Source organism: Phascolarctos cinereus, unplaced genomic scaffold, assembly GCF_003287225.1.
Source record: "Phascolarctos cinereus isolate Bilbo 61053 unplaced genomic scaffold, phaCin_HiC Scaffold_3;HRSCAF=262, whole genome shotgun sequence".
Classification (NCBI taxonomy): domain Eukaryota; kingdom Metazoa; phylum Chordata; class Mammalia; order Diprotodontia; family Phascolarctidae; genus Phascolarctos; species Phascolarctos cinereus.
The window spans coordinates 45,783,787-45,809,581 of NW_027555736.1; the positions used below are offsets into that span (position 1 = coordinate 45,783,787).

Below are 25,795 nucleotides of genomic sequence, written 5' to 3' on the forward strand. Positions count from 1 at the left end.
GGAGGCTAAATCTTGCCTTTGTTAAGTGAAGGGAGGAGAAAGTAAGTAAACACAAGCATAGACCACAGTAGTGCCCAGCATCACATCTAAAATGCACGTCCTCCTCATCTTCACCTCTAAGAATCCTTGTCTTCCTTCTAGGCTGAACCCAGGTGCCACATGCTCCATAAAATATTCCCTGAACCTCCCGACTCATTGTGTAATAGATTTAGAGCTAGAAGGAACTTAGAGGTCATCTAGTCGGGCCTCTTCATTCTACAAAAGAAGAAACTGAAGTCCAGAGAGGTTGGGTTTTTTGTTTTGTTTTGTTTTTGCCCAAGACTAAACACTTATTAATAATTGGTGGAGCGCAGATTGAAATAAACATCCTTCAAATCTAGTGGGCATGACATGGATAAACATCTCTCAGAGGATTCTGAAAAAGTCAGGTAGCAGGAAGGCTAGGAGAGAGCAACGTTATGAAAGTTCATAGAGAAAAGAGTATGTAGGAAGAGAGAGTGGTCAGTGTGTTTCATTCTGTGAAATACTTATCTAACAGAATCATTAGGAAAATTCTCCTTTATACCCCAGCTCAACCTTTGTGAGCACACTGTTCACAAGTTAGAGGTTACTTTACTACAGCAATGCAAAAAGAAAACCCAAAGGGGTTATTGTGACTCCCAAGTCCAGTAAGTCCTTAAATGATCACTTCTAAGTGTTTCAATTTCAGCATCTTCATAGTGTCCTACACAGTGGATCAATTTTGAAGGACTGTTATTATGAAATTCCTAGAACAGTAGATATATTCAGTCAACTCATTTTCTAAAACTGCATTTCAAAAATCCTTTTTCTATGGCTGCTTTCCTTCATTAGTGTGAATAATTAAAAATTGACCGTACTTATTGAAAGTTAAGTAATATGGTAGAAATAGTGTGGTATAGTAGAGAGACCTAGATTCTGTTCTCAGCTCTAACAGTAATTAGCTCTGTGACCTTGAACAAGTGACTTCATTTTACTGGGCATCAGCTTCCTCATTTGTAAGGTGAGGGATCTCCAATGTTCCCTTCTATTCTAATATGCTATAATTAAGGGATTTTGTGATCTTTTTCTTTCCTTTCATAATTTTGTTGTTATGATTTTCTGAACCATCTTCTGGTTTCATATAGTCTTCCTCCACCCCTGAGCATTGTAATTTAAAGCCTATAAAAAAAAATCTATGCTCTAGAACAGAGCTTCTTAACCATTTTGTTTAGTAAAATGGACCATCTAATAGTCTAGGGAAGCCCATGAGCCTCTTTTCAGAATAATGTTTTTAAATGCTTAAAATAAAATATATAGGATTACAAAGGAAGCAAATTTTGAAATAGTAATCAAAATGTTTTTTTAATAACAAATTCATGAACCCTAGGTTAAGAACCCTGCTCTAGGAAACATGAATCTGAAATGGAAAGTCCTAAAAACTGAGCTAGGATAAAGTTTTAGACTATGTCACCTTGGTACCCTGTTCCTTATCAAATTCAGTATATATAAAGTTCTTTTGGCACTTGGGGTTTAGGGATTGTATGGATTTGTCAAGTGCTTAGTCATGAAGTAATTTTTCTACTTTCTTCTATGCTGTTTTCCTCTGACTCAGGGTGTTTGTAGCAGGTGTGTGCATTTTTATTGTCATCTTTGTAAAAGTAAAGTGATATGTTTTCTTTAAAGCATCTGTTATGACATAAAAAGTATGTGACTAAAGCTAACTTACCTATCACCTTTCTAGTCAAGGGTATGACATAAGAACTCGCAGGAAATGTTGTCCAAGGAATGGGATGTGAATAATAATGCTCCTGGCTTCAGATGCAAGGAAGAAACTTAAATATCATAGGTTTCACTGTGACTGGAATGTGCCTGGAATATGACAGTAATACATACCTTATTCTAAAGAAATTAGATAAAAGAAATAGTGGAGTAGCTTTTTCTATCAAGAAAGTATATACCTGTGTAGAAATCTAGGCATTTGGTCTTCAGGACTCAGGGAAGACATGGTGGAGTATTTAAGAATCAGTGGAGGAGTAACAGATATAATGTTGTTGTGTGAGTCAGTCTATTCAGGAGGAGGAAATGGCTGATGAGTTCTGGAATGATATCCCAAAGCTGGCGTATAAGGTAGGATCTAGTGGTCATAGTACTGATTAAGAGCAGAGAATTAAGAAATTCTTTAACTTCCTTTCTGGCAATTTTATCACAGGAGTGATGAAGGGAGCTGCTTCTTATATTCGATTCTGAGTAATAAGGACAAATAGGTTGCCCAAATAAAACTGACAGGAACTGAAGGAATAACTGATGATCATGTTAGAGTTCATGACATATAAGTAAGCAAGCCTAATATGTATCCTAGTTTTAGGGAGAGCAGATTTCAGAGAATTCAGGGAAGGACAGATAGGATCACACAGCCCAAAATTTTACAAGTGAGGTAGGTTGAAGAATGAATGGGTTACTCCTCAGAACAAAACTGTGATAAAGTAACTACATTGAAGAAAAACAAAGGAAGCTGTTTAAAGATAGGAATGTATGAAACAAGGAGAGCTTATCAGCTAACTCCAATCTTAAAAAAAACACAGAGAGGAGATGGAAGCCAAGAGTAAGAATGAATATAAAAGAATATCATGGTTTTGTAAGAAAATACCAGGAACAAAATGGAGGATTGTGATGAATGTTAAAGACAGCAAACAGGGGTTGTTGTTGTTGTTGTTGTTGTTTAGCTACATTGGTGACTGAGGATGATCAAAGATGGGTAAGAATGTAGCCTGAGATAGATGGGGTAATAGTAATAGATGGCAGAAAGAAGGTTGAGCTACTCAGTCCTTATTTTGCTTTTATTTTATGAAGGTGAATGATCTTCACACTGGGAGGTACAGAACAAAAATTGTTAGGGTGGAATTGAAACCTAAGCAACAGCCAGCAATAGCTGCTTTCAATGAATTCATATCTCCACACCTACATGACCTACATCTCAGCTTACTGGAAAGGAACTTTCAGGTGTGACTACTGAACTGCTATCAGAAATTGTTGAAAAAATCATGGGGAAGTGGAGAAATGATACAGGACTGGAGATATGCAAAAGTACTGATTATGTAACAGAGAAAGAAGGTAGGCTGTTGAGCTTGACTGAGTTCTGGCAAAATTGTAGAATAGATTATTAAAGCAATGGTTTATGAGGGGAAAGTCAGCATTACTTAGAACCGGCTTGAATTTGTTAGACCAGATTGACCTAAGTTCCTTTTTTAATGGTCATAACAATTAACTCATATATAGTGATTTAAGGTTTGCGAAATGCTTTACTTATTTTATCTCATTCGATCTTCATGCCAACCCTACGAGTTAGGTACACTGATTATCTTCATTTTACAGATGCAGAAATTGAGACTGAGATAGTTTAGGTGCCGTGTTGAGTGCATAAAGATAGCAAGTGTCTACGTCAGGATTCAAATTCAGTTCTTCCTGACTCCAGTTTTTGCATGTTGTCTAGCTTCTTTTTTACAGACTGATAGATTAGAGAAATTCCATAGACATAATATTTGAGTATTGGTCTTAGAGTTAAAAGTCCTAAGTTCAGATGCTGACTCTGCCACTCACTAGGTGTTATTATTGGCAAATCACTTAATTTTTTTGAGCCTCACTTTCCTCATCTGTAAAATGGTGATACACACACTGTTTATTTCATTGGGTAGTAGGTAGAAGTGAGGCTCAGATGAATTAATGTATGTTGTCGTTTGGTCATTTCAGTCATGTGCAACTCTTCTTGATCTCATATAAGGTTTTCTTGGCAAAGATCCTAGAGTGGTTTGCCGTTTCCTTCTCCAGCTCATTTTACAGAGGAGGAAACTGAAGCAAACGGATGACTTGCCCAGAGTCACACAGCTAGTAAGTGTCTGGGGCCAAATTTAAACTGAGGTATTCCTGACCCCAGGCCTGGCACTCTGTCCATTGAGCCAGCTAGCTATTCAATAATGCAGCCTCAACAATGCCTTAAAAGCCATGAAGTGCCAATTCTCTGTTTGGATAAGTCCTGGGGAGTTGTATGAAGCACTTACAGGTTAAGCAACTTACCCAGGTCACAGAGGTGAAAGCTGAACCGAGGCTCTCTTCCTGACCTCAGGTCCAGTACCCTCTCATTTCTGTCATGTGTTAAATTATTAATAGTAATAATAACAATATCAAATATCAGCAAATCTTTTGAGTATCTCACACAATTATAGATCTAGAGCTGGAAAGGACGTTAGAGGCCAAGTCCCTTCCATTTGCAAATTGATAACTAGAAGATTAAGTGGGCAGTGTTAACCTGTAAAAGATGGAAAGATGGGGCAGCTAGGTGGCACAGTGGATAGAGCACTGTCCCTGAAGTCAGGACCTGAGTTCAAATCCAGCCTCAGACCAAACACTTGACATTTACTAGCTGTGTGCCCCTGGGCAAGTCACTTAACCCCAATTGCCTAAAAAATATGAATAAATAAATAAAAGACGGAAATATGTGAGATGTCAGTCAACTAGCATTTATTAAGCACCTGCTATGTACTAGGGACCCTGTTAAGCACTGGGGATACAAGAAAGGCAAAATATAGTCCTTGTTCTCAAAACCAGTTATGTACAGGCTAGATAATCAATAGAGGAAAGGCTAATTAACTTATTAAGAGGGCTCCACAAAGACTTATTTCAGAAGGTAAGGCTTTAGTGAGACTTAAAGAGGCCAGGGAAATTAAGAGATAGATATAAGGAGAGAGTTCCAGGACTGGGGGACAGCCAATAAAAATGACTGGAGTCAGAAGACGGAGTATCTTGTGTGAGCAACAGAAAGGAGATAGGTATCATTGGATTTCAGAATACGTTGTGGTGTGGTGGGACGGCAAAGAAATTGTAAGAAAACTGGAAAAGTAGGAAGGAGTCGGGTCATGAAAAGCTTTGAACATCAAACAGGATTTTCTGTTTGATCTTAGACACGACAGAGAGCCACTGGAGTTAACTGAATAGGGATTGCCATGGTCAGATTTGAGCTTTAGGAAGACAAGTTTGCCATTGGAGGATGGCCTGAAGCAGGCAGACCAGCAGGAAGCTTTTGCACTAGTCTAGACTTGAGGTGGTGAGGGCCTGCACCAGGGTGGCGGTATCATCAGAGGAGAAAGGGGAACGGATGTGTTGTGAAGGGAGAGCCAGCAGGACTTAACACCTGATTGGACGGGGTGGACATGGAGTTAGGAGTCCAGGCTCTAAGCTTAGGTGAACGGGAGGACGGCGGTACTCTCCATAGTCATAGGGGGAGTTAGGAAGAAAAGGAGGTTTCGGAGGGAGGAATGAGTTCTGTTTTGGATGTGTTGAGTGTAGGATGTGTACAGCACACCCAGAGAGAGGGTTAGAACTGCACAAATCAATCTGAGTATCATCTGCATAGAGATCGCAGTTGGATCCATAGGAGCAGATGAGATCACCAAGTGAGATATAGGGAGGAAAGAAGAGGAGAAATGCTGAGCTGCAGCTCACAGTTAATGGGCATGACCTGAATGAAGACCCACAGGAAAGTCCGAATGTGAGCTCCTGGCAAATAAAAATTGCTTTCTGCAGTGGCTTCTACATAGCAGGCCCTCAACAAATGCTTGCTGATTGGTTGATTTGGAACTGATCGAATGACTGTACCCAATGAGTGTGGATGAATGTCACCATAGAATAGTGTCGCAGGGCTTTGTGTATGGCGTGTTCTGTTCAACATTTTTGTCAGAGATTTGGAATAAGCTGTTGATACCATGCTTTAACAAATTAACAGATAACATGAACCTAATTATTACAAGAGTAATAGCTAATAACATGGAATAAAGGATCTAAAAACTGAAAAGTCTGCAATGTTGGGCTGAATCTAATGAAATGAAATCTAGTAAGAACATGTAAAATTTGACAGGTTAAAAAAAACTGCACACCTGCAGGATAGGGAGCAGTTGTGTCTGGAAAACAGTCCATATTAAAATACTTTGTTATTTAATGTATTGCAACAATGTGACAGTATTTTTAAAAAATCCATTCTTAGACTGTATTAGTGGAAACAAAGGTAATAGAAGGAAGGAGTTTATAGTCCTGATGCACTTTTCCCTGTTCAGATCACATTACGAATAGTGTTCATTTGCAGAAAGACGCTGACAAACTAGAGATGTCCAAAGAATAATGATCAATATGCTGAGGGAACTCTAAACCATGTTATATAAGGATTTAGTTGAAGGAATTAGGGATGTTATTCCGGGGGGAAAAAAAAGACTTAGAGAAGCCATGAAAGTGGTCTTTAACTGTTTGAAGATTTATTTTTTCGGGATTAGATTTGTTTTGCTTGGTCCCAATGAGCCCATATGTGGAAACTGTCAATTCATCAACTTCCAGTCCATTTAAGGAAAGATGTCCTAACAGAGCTGTTTAAAAAAAATGGAATGGATTGTAGTATGTGAGTTTTCTATCACTTGAGTTCCTCAAGCAGAAGCTGCTAACCAGCTGTCCAGGAATGTTGCAGATGTTGAGGGAGATGATCTTTCAGGTCCCTTCCAACTCTAAGCTCCTCTACATCCAGAGTTTTTTTGTTTTTGTTTTTGTTCAGAATGGCAGATGAAATCAAAACTGTGAGCTAACTTGGATTGTGGGGGTGGGGGAGAGTAGATCAGTGGTATTATTAGAAAGTAGAGGAAGTTACAGCTGAGTTGGAAGTATTTTATATTGATTTCCTTAAATAGAAACATTGGGTCATTTTACTACCACCTTTCTGAGATTTCATCTTTTTGCAGAATCAGTAGCTGCTGTTATTTTACATATGTCTGTCTTTCTTGTCTAAGTGATTGTGTTGTCTCTTTCATTGCCTTTAAACATTTCTTCTTGATTTTTCCCTTTGGCCTTGTTTCAAATATTTATGCTAATAGGGGGCAGTTAGAGAATAAAGAATCGGGATATAAAAGGTGTATGGAATGATGGTTATAGGGCTGCCTTTGGAGACAGGAAGGCCTGGATTCAGTCACGCCTCTGACACAAACTAGCTTTGTGACCATAGGCAAGTCAATCACTTAGTACTCTAGGCTTCTTTCCAAGAGTTTGTTATAGACAAGTTATTGATTGGCTTCAGTGGGAGCAGTTTTCACATTTGGAATTCTGGACGTGGAGAAAATCACAGTTCTGAACCACCAAGACCTCAGTTCTCTGCTTCCCCCCAAATCAAAATAGGGGATATAGAAGACTGCAACTGAAATCCACAGACAGCTCTCATAATCCACAAATAACTCTCAAAATAAGCAGAAATTGAAATTAGAATAACATTTCTCTTCCCCTTTACTGCTCACTTCTTGAAAAAATTTCATATTCCTAATTCCCTTATGCCCATTCTTTTTCTACTCTTTTTTTTTAGCCTCTTGCAATTAGGCTTACACCTTTACCACTCTATTGAAACTTCTTTCTCAAAGGTTACCAGTTACCTCCTAATGACTAAATCTAGTGTCTTGTTTTTTTAACACTGCAATTTTTAACACTGTTGGTCTCTCCCTACTGCTGATATTGTCTCTTGGTTTCAATCTCCTGGCTATTCCTCTGCTTACTTATTCAAGTCTATCTTTCACTCACTTCTTATCAACTTCCTGGAATTCTCATTCCATAGAAAACAAACTCTTCTTACCTGTTTCCTCTGTCTCACATTTTTTCCATTTCTTAGCCTTTGTCACAGCCTGATTCCCCTCTGATGATGCTGTATCCCCATCTGTCTTCTCCAGCACTGGCTATAATTTCTCTCATATGCCCCTATCTCCATCACACTAGTAGAAAGAGTTGGAATACTCCTTTCTTCACATTGTAACTCTGAGAATTTCCCTTTGTCTCCATTATTTAGTAACCTTTCCTTTTTTAAAATCCATATAATAAAAATTTATCACTCAATCAAAATCACAGTAGCTATAGCATAACTTTTCTCTCTTCTCAAGGGAATTCAGCAATTAAATCACCATCTTCCTCTCCTCTCCTTAGGCAACCTGGTGGCTCCCCTGGAGCTCAGCAACCTGGGGCTGACTATATTGATGCCAAACTTATGTAGACACCCATTGACAAAGACCACTGGAGCTCAGAACTCCTGAGCTCAACAGGTCTACTGGCCTCAGCCTCCACAGTAAGTGGAATCATAAGCCTCATCACCATGCTTGATAACAGTGAATTTTCACTCACTGGAGTCTTCAAGTAGAACCTGGATGACCATTTGTCAGGGATGTTGCAGATGGGATTCCTGTTTGCATAGGTTCAACAGGATGATCCCTAAAGGCCCGTCAGCTCTGAGATTCTCCACATCTAGTTTTGGTTTTTGTTTTCATCCAAACTGGGGGGTGGTCAAACTCATGAGGTATTTGGGATTGTAGAAGGGATAGCCCCGAGGCATAGTTAGAAAGTTCCTAATCCTTCATGACCTATCTGCTGTATCACTGCTTCTCCTCTTAGACATTCTCTCCTCTCTGCGTTTTTGTGACATTACTATCCCCTCGTTTGCCTTCTATCAGTCCTCCCACTCCTTCACAGTGTCCTTTCTGTCACTTCCTCCATATCACATGCCTTATTGGTAGGTATTCCCCAAAATTCTCTCATGGGCCTTCTCTTCTTCCTGTGTATTCCATCAGTGGATTTAACCATCATTTCTACGCATATTACTGCTAGATCTTCATATCAGCCCTAGATTTTCCCCTAAGCTTTAGTCATATATACTTATTGCCAACTATATATTTCCAACTGGATGTCATGGAGAAATCTTAAAATCAAAATCTAAAAATGACTCATTAACCTAAACCCTTAGTATCTTAAAACCTAAATCCTCCCAGGACTTCTGGGTCATGTAAGCAACAAAATGGGGAATACACGTAACACGTTCTCTCCAATCCCCGCCACCTCTCAAACCTCTCCAAAACAGAAATTATGCATCAAAGATAAAGCAACTTCAGCTATCTCTGTGGTCTAGAACAGCCAGAATCCAGAAGAAGGTTGAAAAAAACCCAACAACAGCATGAACTGATGCTCACTGATCCTGAGCAATGACATTTAGCACTCCTCTTCCACCTTCCATGCTAACAACAGTGAATCTTCATAAGCTTACAATAAAACCCTGGTCACCTCTCCCTCTTTCCAGTGCCTGTAGAGACTCCAGTCCCAAGCCAGGACAGCTAGTATGGCCAGACAACCCTGTAACACCAGTGCAGCAGCTTTCTAAATTGCTGGTGCTGGGCCAGAGAACTGAGAAACAGAGGGAGTGTGATAGGATATCAAGGCAGGACACCATGTGTGTGCCGGGGGAACAGGGAAGGCCACAGGAGTGGGAGTGATGAGAGAAAAAGCTCAGCATCCAGGTGGGGCCAGTTCTGTCCACCCAAAAGTCATTTGGAGCAGAGACATAGGCTGGTGCACTGTGAATTGCCTGGTCTGGGAGGAGGCAGAAATGCTTTGAAATCCAACCCTTAAGGAAACCACCATCATTAGAGGGGAAGGAGTCAGTCAGAAAAAGAATGAAATTACCAAAGATCTCAGGAAGAAGAAAACTCAAATATCTTGAACATAAAGCAGAATAAATCAACAGGGAAAATATGAACAACAGAAGGAAATGTGGCTCTTAGATGTAGTAAATAAATTAAGGCATCTGTAAATTCCTACAAAACAAAACAACCCAACACTTAATGAGACATGACCCTGTGGAATTTGAGGAGAACGTGGAACACACTGTATATGAATGGTTCAGAGAGAAATGAGAATTATAAGAGCAGAATTCATGGTCTGCACAACAAAAATATTGGGCAGAATAGAAAAACTGGAATCTACAATGGCAAGTCTCTCTAAAAAAAATAGAACAAAATACAGAAGTGGACAATGTAGAATAAGAGAAGCAAAAATGAATAACATGAAAAGAAAATATGCTCATGATATAAATAAAACACACTGATCTTGAAGACAGGATGCACAGAGACAACTGGAAGATGATATGTCTCCCAGAAGAACACGATAGAACAAAAAACCTCAACACCAAAATGCAGGAAATAATAGAAGAGAACTGTCCAGAACTTCTGAACATAGAAATGAAATACCAGTTGAAAGATTTCATAGATCATCTTGCCAAAAACAAATAAAAAACCCTAAGGCTGCAAACTCCAAGATGTACAGTGATTATATTCGGCAGTTCTGTTTAGAAACATCAAGTTTTGCAAATTGTCAGGAGAAGGACCTTCAGATTTAAAATCACGGGCAGCTGTAATGGTTTCCAGACTTCTCAACCCACAAACGCTAAAGACAACTTAGAAGGTCAGTAGGAAAAGTCTGTGACCTCGGTGAGAGAGAAGCTCAGTCCCAGCCCCAGTACCGTGTGTAGCCCCAGACCAGCTGCTGCTTTTTAGCTTCAGGCCCACAGACTAACACGGAGTCAAGTGGCTGATCAGAGGATTGCAGGGATCTCTTTGCTGGCACTGAGGTAGGATCCTTTTGCTTTGCCCATGTTTGGATCTAGGTCGCAGTCCTGGGTGGTGGTCCTGGGGTGAGGAGGAGAGATGGAGAGGCAGAGCTTGTGGCAACAGTAAAGAGGGAATCCTTCTCATAATTCCAAAGAGGAAAACAGTGCTCATGGTCACTCATAGACCAGAGTAAACACTCTCCTTTGATCATACCACCTTGGAAGAACTGAAAATTTATAGGTCCCTAGAAGTATCTCTGAAAAGTTGCACAGAACCCCTGAAGCTTGGGACAGTACACCCTACACACTGGAAGCAGAGCCCTACCTTAACAAAAAGTTAAAAAGTCAAGTAATTGGCTGAGAATATGAGCAAACAGCAGAAAAAACTTAGATGATAGAAACTTACTTTGGTGACAAAGGAGATCAAAACATACACTCAGAAAAAGACAACAAAGTCAAAGTTCCTACATCCAAAGCCTCCAAGAAAAATATGAATTGGTCTCAGGCCATGGAAGAGCTCAAAAAAGGATTTTGAAAATCAGGTAAGGGAAGTAGAGGAAAAATTGGGAAGAGAAATGAGAGTTATGTAAGAAAAGAATGAAAAACAAGTCAACAGCTTGCTAATGGAGACCCAAAAAAATACTAAAGAAAATAATACCTTAAAAAAATAGATTAACCCAAATGGCAAAAGAGGTCTGAAAAGCCCGTGAGGAGAAGAATGCCTTAAAAAGCAGAATTGGCCAAATGGAAAAGGTCCAAAAGCGCATTGAAGAAAATAATTCCTTAAAAATTAGAATGGAGCCCCAAATGATAAATGGTCAAAGGATATGAACAAACAGTTCTCAGATGAAGAAATTAAAGCCATTTATAGTCATATGAAAAAATGCTCTAAATCACTATTGATTAGAGAAATGTAAATCAAAACAACTCTGAGGTACCACATCACACCTATCAGACTGGCTAACATGACAAAACAGGAAAATGATAAATGCTGGAACAGATGTGGGAAAATTGGAACACGAATGCATTGTTGGTGGAGTTGTGAAATGATCCAACCATTCTGGAGAGCAGTTTGGAACTGTGCCCAAAGGGCTATAAAACTGTGCATACCTTTTGACCCAGCAATACCATTTCTGGGTCTGTATCCCAAAGAAATCATAAAAATGGGAAAAGGATGCACATGTACAAAAATATTTATAGCAGTTCTTTTTGTGGTGGCCAAGAATTGGAAATTGAGGGGATGCCCATCTGTTGGGGAATGGCTGAACAAGTTGTGGTATATAAATATAATGGAGTACTATTGTGCTATAAGAAATGATGAGCAGGCAAACTTCAGAAAAACCTGGAAAGACTTGTATGGACTGATGCAGAGTAAAATGAGCAGAACCAGTGGAACACTGTACGCAGTAAGAACCACGTTGTGCAAATGATTAACATTGATAGACTTATCCCTTCTCAGCAATGCAAGGACCTGAGATATCTCCGGAGGTCTCATGATGGAAAATGCTATCCACATCCAAAGAAAGAACAATGGATTTTGAATGAAGATGGAGACATACTATTTGCTATTTTTTCTTTCTGTTTGTTTCCTCTTTCTGGTGGTTCCCCCTATTGGTCCTAATTCTTCCTTACAATGTCACTAATGTGAAAATACATTTAATAGGAATGTATATGTATAGCCTCTATCAGATTGTGCGCCGTCTTGGAGAGGAAGGGGGAGAAAAATTTAAAACTCAAAAGCTTATGGAAGTGATGGTTGATAAATCAAAATAATAAAAATTTTAAAAAATTAGAATGGAGCAAATGGAAGCTAATGACTTTGAGAAATCAAGAAATTATAGAACAAAACCAAAAGAGTGAAAAAATAGAAGACAATGTAAAATATCTCATTGGAAAAACAACTGATCCAGGACAGATAATTTAAAAATTATTGGTCTACTTGAAAACCATGATCAAAAAAGAGCCTAGACATCATCTTTCAAGAAATTATCAAGGAAAACTGCCCTGATAGTCTAGAACCAGAGGTAAAGTAGAAATTGAAAGAATCCATCTATCATCTCTTGAAAGAAATCCCCAAAGGAACACTCCTAGGAATATTATAGCCAAATTCCAGAGTTCCCACATCAAGAAGAAAATATCACAAGTAGCCAGAAAGAAACGTTTCAAGTATTGTGGAAACACAGTCAGGATAACACAAGATTTAGCAGCCTCTATATTAAGGGATTGGAGGGCTTGGAATATGATATTCTGGAGGTCAAAGGAGATAGGATTAAAACCAAGAATCAGCTACCCAGCAAAACTGAGTATAATTCTTCAGGGAAAAAAAATGGACATTCAATGAAATAGAAGATTTTCAAGCATTCTTGATGAAAAGACCAGAAGCTGAATAGAAGAATCTAGCCCTTAAATCCCAAGATATCTTGGGAGCTTTCATTGATCAAAATTAATTTATATTCATTAGGGTAGAACATCCACAGGTAAGTATGTTATCCTATGTGGACAGAGGGAAGGGAAGGAGAGGGAAGAGAAAGGAAGGAAAGAAAGGAAATAATAGAGAGAAAAGAAAGAAAAATAGAAGGAAAGAAGGAAGGAGCTGTGTTGCCCAACTGGCCAGTTCCAATTGGCTCCCCAGTGGGGTAGCTCCTACTGCTACTCACAGAGAAAAGAAAGAAGGAAGGAGTTGTTACATTACAACATGAGAAGGTATATGAAAGGGGAGGGGGAGCAGAGGAACAGATAAGAATGTGTGGGAAGGTGATCCTTGTGGTCCCAGAAAGATAACAGTCTTCAGGGGAGTGGATAAAAAGAAGAAGGAAAAAAGAGACTTTGCTTTAGTGATGGGAGGGAGTTCCACTGATGCATGTTCTTATGGTGAAGAGAGATGGTCTGTGAAGGGTGATGAGGACTTTTTGTTAAGTGTGATCTAGGGGATTTGATGCTTGAAAAGTCCACTCATCCCATCTGAGAGGAGGGAGTTGGATCTCCTAGGGGCAACCTGCACCCGGGGGGAATGGGAGGGCCTAGAGTGAGTGAAGAGATTGTGAGAGAAATGGGGGGAAAAAAAATAACCAGGGGAGAGTATAGATCAGTGGTGGGCTGTATAATCAGTGACATTGAGAGGGGCGAGAGGAGAGACCATGAGGTAGTGTCTTCTCAGACACCTGCAGTAATTGTCATTGTTCTTTCTGCAGAGAGTGAGGCACAGTGGAACCAAGGAAGAAATTCTGCAATGTAGTGGCAGAAACTGCCTAGTAAGGAAAGCCTAGAATGAATACTTTGGAGACTGTGATTGCAGGAGGAATACACAGAATAAAGGGAGATACGATAATTATAGAGGTCACCATCTGAGAATAAGGGTCTAAAGTAAACAGAGAGAGGATTGATAATGAAGAGAGTAGAGAATCCTTTCTGGAAAGGTGAAAGGGTGAAGAGGAAGGGGGAAGCTACTTGTCTATGGGGAAAAGGGGATGGGGAGACCAATATAACCAGATAAAAGTGAGAGAAATAAGCAAAACCCCAAAAGGAAAAAGATAATAAGAAAAGGGCTGAGAGGGAAGACAGCTGATGGGAATAGGGTCACTTTAAAAGGAAGAAACTTAGTACTGTATAGCAGAAGAGGGGGAAGATCGTAACTTAAAAAAATCCCAATATTAGAGGTAGATAGAAGAAAATATAAACCTGACTCTCATAACTTTAGATGTAAATGGGTCCAATCCAGTTAAACAAAAAATGAGTGACGGATGCATAATGAAAAAAAAAATACCCTACAATTTGTTGCTTACAAGAAACACATTTAAGAAACAAAGACATACACAAAATAAAACTGAGGGATGGAAAAAAATTTACTATGTTTCACATGAATCCAAAAAAAATAGGAGTTGCATTCATGCTGACAAAGCAAAAACATTCAAAAAATAAAAGGGATAAACAAGGCAACTACATAATGCTGAAAGGAACCATAGACAACAAACCAGTATAGTCATAGACTTACTTATATGATCCAAATGCCTTAGCATCCAAATTCACAAAAGAAACATTGTCTGAGTTACAGGAAGACATAGAGCGCAACACAATAGTGACAAAAGACTTCAGTATCCCTCTCTCAGTTTTGGATAAGTCTAACAGAAAGATAAATAAAGGGAAAAAACATGGGATTAAACAAAGTCTTTTCTTCTCCAAATTTGCCTAGTTTTGTTGAAGGCACCACCATATTTCCAGTAACTCAGGTTTATAATCTCAATATTATTCTGGTCTTCTCACTCTCCCTTAGCCCACATATCTAGTCTTTTACCAGATCTTGCCATTTCTGTGTTCATAACATCTCTTGAATCTGACCTTCCTCTCTACTCACGCAGCTGCCACCTTTGTTCAGGCCCCATCACCTCTCACCTCAGTTATTGCAGTGGCCGCCTCCTTGGTCTGTCTTCCTGAAGTTTCTTACCACTCCAGTCAGTTCTACATATTGTTGCCAAAAGTAATTTCTTTAAGCATAGATCTGACCCCTTGAATAGGTTCAACCAACTCCAGTGACTTACTGATTATCTCTAGAATCAAATGTAAACTCCTAAATTCAGCTTTTAAAGGCCTGTACATTCTGGCTTCAGCCCGCCTTTTTAACTTCATTAGATCACCTCTTTTCTGTACTCTGTGTTCCAGCCCCACTGGCCTTCTCTCTAATCTTGGCTCATGACGTTTATTTCCCATCTCTTTGCCTTTGCACTGTCCATCCCACACACCTAGAATATACTCCAACTTTACCTCTGCCTCTGAGACCCTCTCTACTATCAAGATGTAGCTCAACTACCACCTTCCTAGACCAGGGGTAAGGAACCTGCTGCCTTGAGGCCACATGTGGCCCTCTAGGTCCTCAAGTGCAGCTCTTTGACTGAATCCAAACTTGATGGAATAAATCTTTCATGATCCTGCCCCAGCCCCCAACTGCTGATGCCCTCCTTCCTTATATATAGCAATAACAACAACTACAACCTTATAAACAACTAAATTGTGACTATAAATGCATGCATATATGTATATGCATGTATTTATTAGCTTTATATTTATGCTGTATGTACTCTTCCATTTGAATGTAAGCTCATTTTGTATAAGGATTGCTTCCTTCTTTGTGCCTGAATCCCCGGTATTTAGCACATAGTAGGAGCTTAATAGATAGTTGTTGATTGATTGACAAAAGAATCTTGGGCTAGATAGATCGTTAAGTCTAACCCATTATAGGAACTCCTATATTTCAGTAGAGTTGGCCTGACTGAACACATAGTCAAACTGATATCTATTTCTACCTCCTACTGTGATAAAGGAGCCCTTACTAAGAAAAAAAAAATTAGCAAAAATTAGTCAGCAGATAGGAAGAGAAGCCAAATTTACCTATGGATTTGTAAACCACTTGCCAGCTAATTAACTTCAAATTAACTTTATATTTTCAGACCATTTTTATCAGCTTCCCCATAACTTACTAGATAGCCATGAGGTGTTTTCCCCTCAGACACATACTCTAACACTGACTGCCCCAATGGAATTTTGCAGGTATTTTCTTGCCCCGGTGAACGTTCTCCTGTGAACATGCAAGATATATCACAGTTGTTTTAAACCACAAATAACCTAATCTAGGTGCTTCCTTTTGTTTGACTACACTGATGGGGAGATTTTGAAAATTGTTTGTAGTAAGTGCTCACAAAGATTTTTGCCCCTTTTTTATTTTTAGCCACCATGTTGATTGATAAAATGCATGTTTTTTTAAATTGGCATTTTGTAATTGAAACATTATACTCCTAGGTTGTTGGGTCAAAGGAAGAGTTCGTTCAATGCAAGTAGATTTTCTCTGGCTTGTTTTTTTCCCCTTTCTTTTGGTATGATATTCATTTTCATTTCTAACAGTAGTTAGGGGGAATCTCGTAATTCGCCCAGGAGGGTACTGTGGCCGTGGTCGAATATAATAATGAGGTGGAAAGCCAGTTTGCATGCAGTATTTGTACACTGTCAGCTTATCAGATACCTGGATTAGTTCTCTAATATGCTAAATAAGGTTTTGCCTTAATGTACTGCTTATCTAAAGAGATCTAACGACAGCATAATTGGAACCTAAGAGCAGGCATAATCATTACATATGCTGTTGTGTTTACTTTATTAATAAGCTGAAGAAAAAGTTTATTGCATCCTTTTGATAATTCAACTTTCTGTCTCTCACAAGACTTGCATGCCCTCTGCTGCCCTCTTGATTTATTTCATTTATTTACCCCCCAAAAAATGCCGAGATCGGTGCTGAAGAATTCTGTGTGTCAAAATGAAAATTACTTCCATTTTATTCTGCATAGCATGCTCCTGGAAAGAGGGCTTGCTGTATATTCATTGTGTTGGGAAGTAGCTACACCTTGGTACTATGGAAGTAAAGTAAACTACTTTTATTTTTCATAGCTATAAAGTTGGATTCTGGCAAACAGAAGAGATTTAGTGGAGCCCAGGTTTTACATTATCTTGTTTATTGATCTCTCTAAAATGAAAATGACAATTTAAATTTATTATTTTAAAATGAAACTTTATTGATTTTTTGCAAATATGAAATAAATTAAGAAATAAATCAAAGAAATATTCTGATCATATAGGAAGAATTCCAGGACATTAAGTTTCATATAAACGTGTGTGTGTGTGTATGTGTGTGTGTGTGTGTGTGTGTGTGTGTGTGTGTATTTGCCTTTAATAATGCTGAATACTATTTACTATTGCGTCATGAACAAATAAATAAATCCTATGTAGGAGGGCAATGCCTGAGAAATAACTTCCTTCACAAGACCCTCCTGGTTTTTTAGTTAATTTCATCTAATTCCGTTTTGCTTTGTATTGTTCCAGGAAGGATTTTCACTCATCGACAGCAAGAAGTGGCTGAAGATTGTAAGGCGGGTGGATTGTTTACTGTTTGGATCAACAATAAAGGCAAGTGCCTTGCAGACAGTGCCAACCAGACAGTCTGGCGTGCCATTCTTTTTCTTCATGGGTAGTTTTTTTTTTCCTTGTCATTTGTGAAATGTTGCCTCACAAAAACTCTAAATTTAATTTAGTTATTAGAATGTTTTAACCTTCATTCTATGAATCACAAAACATCATGAAATAAGGATATAAACAAAGCATGGATCCAGTTGGCAGGGGGGACACTGCTTCCCTTTTAAAGTTAAGGCCTATGAAAGGCTTAAGTGACCTTTTATGACTTTCTTCAAATTTTCCCCTGTCCTCCCATGCAAAAATAGCAGTGAGAAGGGTTGTTTTATTTTTGCTATTTGCTTAGTTTTCTTGCTATTGTGTGCTAAAATGTATGTATAGGTAGATGTATTTCATTTAGTTTTTTCTTACTTTTTTTTTATTTTTTCTTTCACATTTTAAAAAATTCCCTTACCTGCTTCCTAGCTGTGCTAGATGTTATGGTTCTCATTAAAGAAGCATGCTGGTTAATCACTAGAATGTGTACACTTGAGGAAAGATCTGTGTCTGTTAACATTCCTCAGTGGACAATGTTTCAGCTCAAGTGAAAGACACTAATTTTTAATAGAATCTTAAAAGTGGAAGGGATCTCTAACTGAAAGCCATCTAACCCAGAAAAGCAGAAAACTGGGGGAAATTTTTTTACAGCATGTCTTCCCAGATTTTTCTGAAAAACCATTTCCTTCCTCATTTCTTATAGCACAACAATGTTCCATCACAGTCACATACCATAACTTGTCCAGTCTTTCCCAATTGATGGCCATCCCCTCAGTTTCCAGTTCTTTGTGAACACAAAAAAAGAGCTGCTGTGAATGTGTTTGTATATATGAGTCCTTTTCCTCTTTCTCTGATCTCTTTGGGATAAAAACCTAGTCGTGGTATCACTAGATCCAAGGGTATGCAGAGTTTTATAGCCCTTTTGGACATAGTTCCAAATTGTTCTACAGAATGATTGGATCAGTTCACAGTTCCACCAGCAGTGCATTGGTGTCCCAGTTTTCCTACATCCTCTCCAGCATTTGTCATTTTCCTTTTTTGTCATCTTAGCCAGTTGGCCAGTTGGGTTGGAACCTCAGAGTTCTTTAATTTGCATTTCTTTAATCAGTAGTGATTTAGAGCATTTTTTCATATTACTAGAGATAGCTTACTAGAGATAGCTTTGATTACTTCATCTGAAAACTGCCTGTTCATATCCTTTGACCATTTATCAATTGGGGAATGGCTCTTATTTTTATAAAATTGGGTCACTTCCCTATATATTTGAGAAATGAGAGCTTCACTGGAGAAACTTGCTGTAAAAATTTTTCCCCCAGTTTTCAACTTTTCTTGGTTAGATGACTTTCAGTTAGATCCCTTCCAGTTTTAAGATTCTGTTAAAAATTAATGTCTTTCATTTGAGCTGAAATATTATCTACTGAATGAATGTTAACAAACTTTTCCACGGGTCTTTTCTAAAGTACACAATCCTAATAGCTGTCCTTGTCCTTGAGGAGCTTACAATCTAATAAAGGAATACAATACACAAAAAGAAGGTGAAAGGCGGGAGGGCACCCAGCATGGAGCATGATGTCGGAGTTACGTACAAGAAGAGCTGGAAAGTTCTGAGCTCTCTATAAAGGAAGGCCTTGGAGGAGGGGACGGCTTTGCCCTCTCGACCTCCCGTCAGGGGTAGAGAAGCCACTGAGGGTGCCGAAGCGTTAAGTGTCAAAGCTGATATGATCTCCAAGATGAGGAGATTACTCGAAATGTTCATGAGATCTATGGGTGGAGAGAGCCAGTGTAGGTCTGGAGCTTGGGAGGCACACATTAGGAATGGAGATAAAGCTTCAGGGCACCATCTATGTGGAAGTCCTCATTAAAGCTGTGGCAGTGAATGGGAGAAGAGCACACAGAACAAAAATGAGGGGGCAGGGATCCAAACTTGTAGGGACAGGAGGAAGAAGAGCTGTTGAAGAGGAGGGGCTGAGAGGGGGGTGGACAGCTGAGGAAAGTGCATTGTGCTAAAGGCCAAAGGAGTGGAGAGTCCCGACAAGGGGGTGGGTCAAGGAAGACCTCAGGGTACTTTCTGTAATATTTAAAGGAGTATGTTTTATTCCAGATCTCTAGCACAGAGGCCTCACAGGGACTCTGGGTATTTGCTCCTCCCTGCTCTCTAGCCTAGCCATGTAGTTGTGTACCAAGGTTGTTATAGGGAAGTCAGTAGGCTTTCCATTTCTTACGTTAATTAGCTCGTCGCACCTAGCCTAGCTACTTCAGGTATAAGTCTCTTTTTGGCTGTCGTCTAGGGTTTCCTCAAAAAAGAAGGGAAGTTAATAAGAAAGGTACCTGATATACAAACAAGAATTGAGTACACCACAGATCCTTTAATCCCACACAGAAAAGGTAATGCTGTTAGCACAAAAGAATAATAGAATACATTACAAAATGATTAGAAGAGTCTAGTAATGTGTCACCACTAGTACAGTCAGTTTGGATATTAGTATTAAGTCTTGTTGGGACATGAAACAGTTTTTGCAAGGTTACAGACTAGCCATTTCCCATTTCACCAACCTTGATCTTCTCTCTGGTGATCTTTATATTTTCCTCAAAGCCCTCCCCTATTCCCTATTATTGTGGAAAGCACCATCATCCTCCCAGTCACCTATGCTCCAACCTAAGTGTCCTTCTTGACTCCTTATTCTTTTTCACTCCCCCCTCCACCCCAACATCCAGATCAGTTGCCAAGTCCTAGCTTTGCACCATTTCTCACATACACCCTTTTTGGTCCTCTGACACTGCCACCACCTTGGTGCGGGCCCTTATCACTTTACACATGACTATCACTCTAACCTGGTGGTTCTGTCTGCCTCAAGACTCTCTACTCCAGTCTATCCTCCATTCAGCTGTCGCATTGATTTTCTTAAAGCACAGATCTGACCATCTCACACATAATCCATTCCACCTCATTCCCCATTCAATCAGCTCTAGTGGCTGCCTATTACCTGTAGGATCAGATATAAAATCCTGTTTGGCATTTAAAGCCTCCTTCTACCTTTCCAGTCTTCTTATATGATACCATCCTCCTAGTGGCATTGGCCCCCTTGCTGTTCCTTCCATTTCTCAATTCCCAGCATTTTCCCTGGATGTCACTCCTAAATGGAATTCTCTTCCTCCTTATCTCTGCCTCCTGGCTTCCCACAAGTCTCCACTGACACATGGCAGGTGCTTGTGGACTTGATGCCAACTCTGCCCATTGCATTAGCGCAGTCCTGAAGCTGCTTAGATCCTTATTGTTAGCCCCCTGTCCCGGGAGATTCTGCTGATGCTCCTTTGCTGGTGGAAGATACAGCCACTTACTTTAAGCACAGACTTTCATGTTTTCACAAGGTCTCTGTCAAAGGAAGGCAGACACGAAAGGGAAGTGGCAACATCCAAGACACTAGCTAGGTAGGACGTGTGCTCACAGCTTAAGGCAAGCTGTGAAGGGAATGGGGGAAGGGGATGACATTCCCCTCACCAACCTCATGTTTCAAAACCAGAAGGAAGACAGTGAGTCAAAGGGAGAGTCCTTGGCTAGAAGCCGCCCCACCTCTTGCTTCTACCTGATCACTGGGAATAGCATCTGAGCACGCTCCAGAAGGGAAAGGGCAAAGGCTACCAAAGGGTGTCTGCTACCCTCCTTTCTTTATATGAATGCTGTTAATTTCTAGAAGCTGTCACACCTTGCCATTTGTTTTCTGGGTGAGAAGCTCTCTAACTGCATTACTTCTGTTGTCTCACTCTCACTTTAACAGACTCTTAAGTTCCTATCTGCCACCTTGTTTCCTTAGTGCCATCCTGTGATAGAAGTATTGTATGAATCGGTAATAAATCTGTATTTTCTTAAATGGACATAAGATTCATTTATTCAGTCAGTAATTTAAAGTTACTAAAATCTTATATTCATACAATTAAAGCTATATTTGCTTCTGTGCGGAAACAGATCTTTTGCATAAGTTCTGGCCATGTGTATGGAGTCCTGCTCAACCTTCTTCTTTCAGCTTCTTGCTTCTTCACTTCTAAGTACAAGGGAAATTTTGAAATCACTTCAGTTAAATCACTTTTTTAGTTTTGCCACTGGTGATTTCCACATTTGTGACATTTTCTGATCAAGCAGGAGAATTTGTTTCTTTGGTTAGTGGGTCTTAACAGATTATATAAGAAGCCTCTAAGGGGTTTAGGTTTTTCTTTAGAACTTGCATGTAATGTTTGTCCCCTCACTCCCATCACTGATTTTGCATGGAGGCCAACTTTCACAGTATATAATACCCATGCAGTATGACCAGATTCAGTGAAGATGATGAGTATATGATAGTGAAAACCCGCCACCACTTTGTTATCTTTTTTTCCAGTGTCAATGGCAGCTGCAGGTCTCCATCTATAAAATGAAGGGGTAGAACTAGATGGTCCCTTTTAGCTCTAAATTTATGATCCTATGAAAAAGAGAAATAAAATCCCAGGTAGGACGATAAGTCCTAACTATTCACATTTTGATAAAAGCAAAAAACATAAACTTTAATGAAATAACTTATTTGCTGTTTTCTCATCTTTTTTATGTGTATTTACAAATTTTTTGTTGCTGTTTATCTTATAGTTGACAGTGTTTGTTGTTCTCTTCTGCTTCACTCACTACACCTAACTTTTTTTTACAGATCTTTCCATATTTCTTTGTTTTCTACACCTTCACCTTTTTATGGTGCAGTAATGTTCCATTCCAATGGAAAATACCTGAGTAAATCGGGGTACCAGTGAACCACACAAGATGGTGTTTCATTTGTTTGTTGTTGTTTAGTTGTTTTCAGTCACGTCTGACTCTGTGACCCCATTTAGAGTTTCTCGGCAAAACACAGGAGTGGTCTGCCATTTCCTTCTCCAGCACATTTTACAGATGAGGAAACTGAGATGAACAGGGTTAAGTGACTTGCCCAAGGTCACACAGCTAGTAAATGTCTGAGGCCAGATTTGAACTCAGGAAGTGTCTTCCTGACTTCAGGCCCGGCACTTCAGCCCTTGAGTCACCTAGCTACTTTCTGGCTTTCTACTGTTACAGATAAAGCTGTAATCAGGTCTGTACAGACATACTTTTTGATTTTCATCCCAAGGACATAGTTGTATGAGTAGAATCACTAGGTCAGAGCATATGATTAGTTTTAGAATTCTTGTAGTGATTGTAGAGAAGGGAACAAACATTTTAAAAGTACCTGCTATGTGCCAGGCACTGGGCTAAGCACTTTACAAATATTTTATTTGGTCCTCAGAATAATCCTGTGAAGTAAGAGCTGTCACTATCTCCATTTTACGGTTGTGGAAACAGGCATACAGAGGTTAAGTGACTTGCTTAGGGTCACACAACTGGTAAGAGTCTGAGGCTGGATTTGAACATGGATCTTTCTCCAGGCCCAGAGCGGCCTCATGAATGTATCTGCCATCCCCTTTGTTCCATTGTTGGTGGCTATGTTTAGGAATTTCATGTGGGGACAAGGTAGGTTTAAACGTACTTAAATCAATTTATTTTTTTCACATCAGTCATGTTGTAAGGGAAGAATTAGAACTAATGGGAGGAAACATGAGGAAAAAGAAACAGAACAGAACAAGAAGAGTAGACAGTCTGCTTCGGTCTGCGTTCAGATGCCACGGTGGTTTTGATTTGCATTTCTTGAATCAACAGTGTTAAATCACTTTTAAAAATGGCAGTATATCCTTCTGTCTAAACAAATCATAGAAAATAAAAGTCAGGGACTGGGTGTGCATTTTTAAGCTTTTCATTTTCCTGTAGAAAACATGGAGGTTCTTTTGACTTTACATTTATGGTGTTAAACTAAATTTTGTTAAGGTTTTCAACTTGACAGTTCTTTCAGTTAACATTCTGGTAAGTTTCCAATGTAATTCATGTCATCACAGAAGTGGTACATATGAATAAGGTTGGTGATGAGTTGTAACTCATTTTCAAGTTATTCCTTATATACCTTGTTTTATCTTGAGCCTGCACATCTTAAAATAGTGTTTCTGGCTTGAGATGATAAAAATGGGAAAGCTACATTAGAAGTCACTTTCTAATAAATTTCACATACGTAAGAATAGAAAGACTTCTGAAATATGACATCCTACACTGTCATTTTTAGTCACCTATCTGTACAATTTCAAGCTGTCAAACTGATTAAAAAGTACATTTAAATTGATAAGTACTATTCTACAGTGGTTTGTTATTGGCCTAGGATTTCACTTTCGTTGTAAAAATAATAATTATGGCCACTGTCAGCTTTTCTGTGAACTAAAATGAAATTTTAAAAACATGGTTGTGTCTCAAAGAGTATATCAGATGTTGCAGAATCATAATAGGCACAGCTAACGTGAAGGGATTTCACATTTAGAATAAATGGATTTTAAAATGGTAAAAGGACATGAGTAGGCAGTTTTCTGAGGAAGAAATTAAAGCTATCTATAGTCATATGAAAAAGTGCTCTAAATCACTAAATGCAAATCAAAACAGCTCTGAGATAGCACATCACTATCAGAATGGCTGACATGACAAAACAGGACAATGAGAAATGCTGGAGAAGATGTGGGAAAATTGGAACACTAATGCATTGTTGGTGGAGTTGTGAAATGATCCAACCATTCTGGAGAGCAATTTGGAACTATGCCCAAAGGTCTATAAAACTGTGCATAATACCCTTTGACCCAGCAATACCACTCCTAGGTCTGTATCCCAAAGAGATCATAAAAATGGGAAAAGGACCCACATGTACAAAAATATATATAGCAGCTCTTTTTGTGGTGGCAAAGAATTGGAAATTGAGAGGATGCCCATCAATTTGAGAATGGCTGAACAAGTTGTGGTATATGAATGTAATGGAATACTATTGTGCTATAAGATTTGATGAACAGACAAACTTCAGAAAAACCTAGAAAGACTTACATGAACTGGTGCTGAGTGAAGTGAGCAGAACCAGGAGAATTGTACACAGTAACAGTAACATTGTGCAGTGACTAACTTTGATAGACTTAGCTACTCTCAGCAATGCAAGGATCTAAGACATCTCCAAGGTACTCATGATGGAAAATGCTGTCCACATCCAGAGAAAGAACTATGGAGTCTGAATGCAGATCGAATCATACTATTTGCTCTTTTTTTTTGACCTTTCTCATGGTTTCTCCCATTGCTTCTATTTCTTCCTTACAACATGATTAATGTGAAAATGTTTAATATGAATGTATATAACCCATGTCAGATTGCATGCTGTCTTGGGAAGGGAGGGGGAGAAAATGTAGAACTCAAAATCTTATAGAAACAAATGTTGAAAACTAAAACTAAAAAAAAAAAAGAAATGGATTTTAGATTTTTCTGACCCAAACTGGGAAAATAGGAATTCTTCATAAATAGGAAACTAGTTCTAAACAGTTTGCCTCAAGTAAGGCAAAATCAGAGGTATGGGAAATACCAAAAGAAATGTTGTATGAGTATGAATTGAATACTAAAGCTTTTTAAAATAAAATAGTTATTTTCCTTAGTGGCCACTCAGTTTTAGATTAGTCTTCCCCAAAGTCTGGAGTTCTCCATAGTACAAATGTATTCCTCTAAGCTTGATGCCCTGGTCATTTATTAGGCACTATCAATAAGCTAAATGCTTTCCATCAGCTTGACCTGACCTTGCCAATTGGGCTTGTATGTAAAATTAAAAACAGCTAAAATATAGGAAACAGAGACTGTGGAGATGGGGAGAAACCCGCTTGTAGGAACTGATTCAGACTGCACAACATTTTCAATAGGGTCAACTGTAAGCAACTGAAATTTTAGTATTTTTAACACATTTATAGAAGAGAGGCAACATGACATACTGGATAGAAGGCTAGCCTTAGAGTTAAGAAGACATGGCTTCAAATATTGCCTTGTGACACATACTAGTTTTGTCACCATGGGCAAGTCACTAATCGTTCAGTTGTCCAAGGCAACTCTCAAAAACTTTGCCTTTCTACACTGGGAGTTCACTATATTTATGAAATCATAGGTACAAACAAAAGAAAAAAAATAGTGATGTTCTACAGTAAGTTTAATATCAGAACTGGGTGTTGCACAAACACGGTCACTCTGCTTGGACATAACTTCTATGTAAATTGTCTTTTGACTTCTTTCCTTTTTGAGCAATAGAATATTACTTTTTTGTCACTGTTCAAGTCCTTTTTACTTTGTGTTTAAATAAATGTCATGCAGTTACCATTTTTCTGTGATTTTTAACATCTGTGCCTATTCTTGCTAATTTTGTAAGTGCTGCAATTGTCTCTGGGTTTGCTTTGTCACAGGGTAGATTAGCACTCTTCCTCTCACGTGTGATTTGGTAGTTCGGCCTTAGT

At 38.9% G+C, this 25,795-nt stretch overlaps 1 protein-coding gene across 2 annotated transcripts in view; it reads left to right on the forward strand.

The window, feature by feature from the left end:
* The window catches only part of REC114 (REC114 meiotic recombination protein), a 104,649-nt gene that overhangs the window by 69,409 nt on the left and 9,445 nt on the right, over window positions 1–25,795 (forward strand). For both annotated transcript variants that reach the window (XM_078150797.1, XM_020994492.2), the window contains exon 3: window positions 17,300–17,383. In XM_078150797.1, coding sequence (XP_078006923.1) covers window positions 17,300–17,383 — 84 coding nt within the window. The remainder of the gene's footprint in view (window positions 1–17,299; window positions 17,384–25,795) is intronic.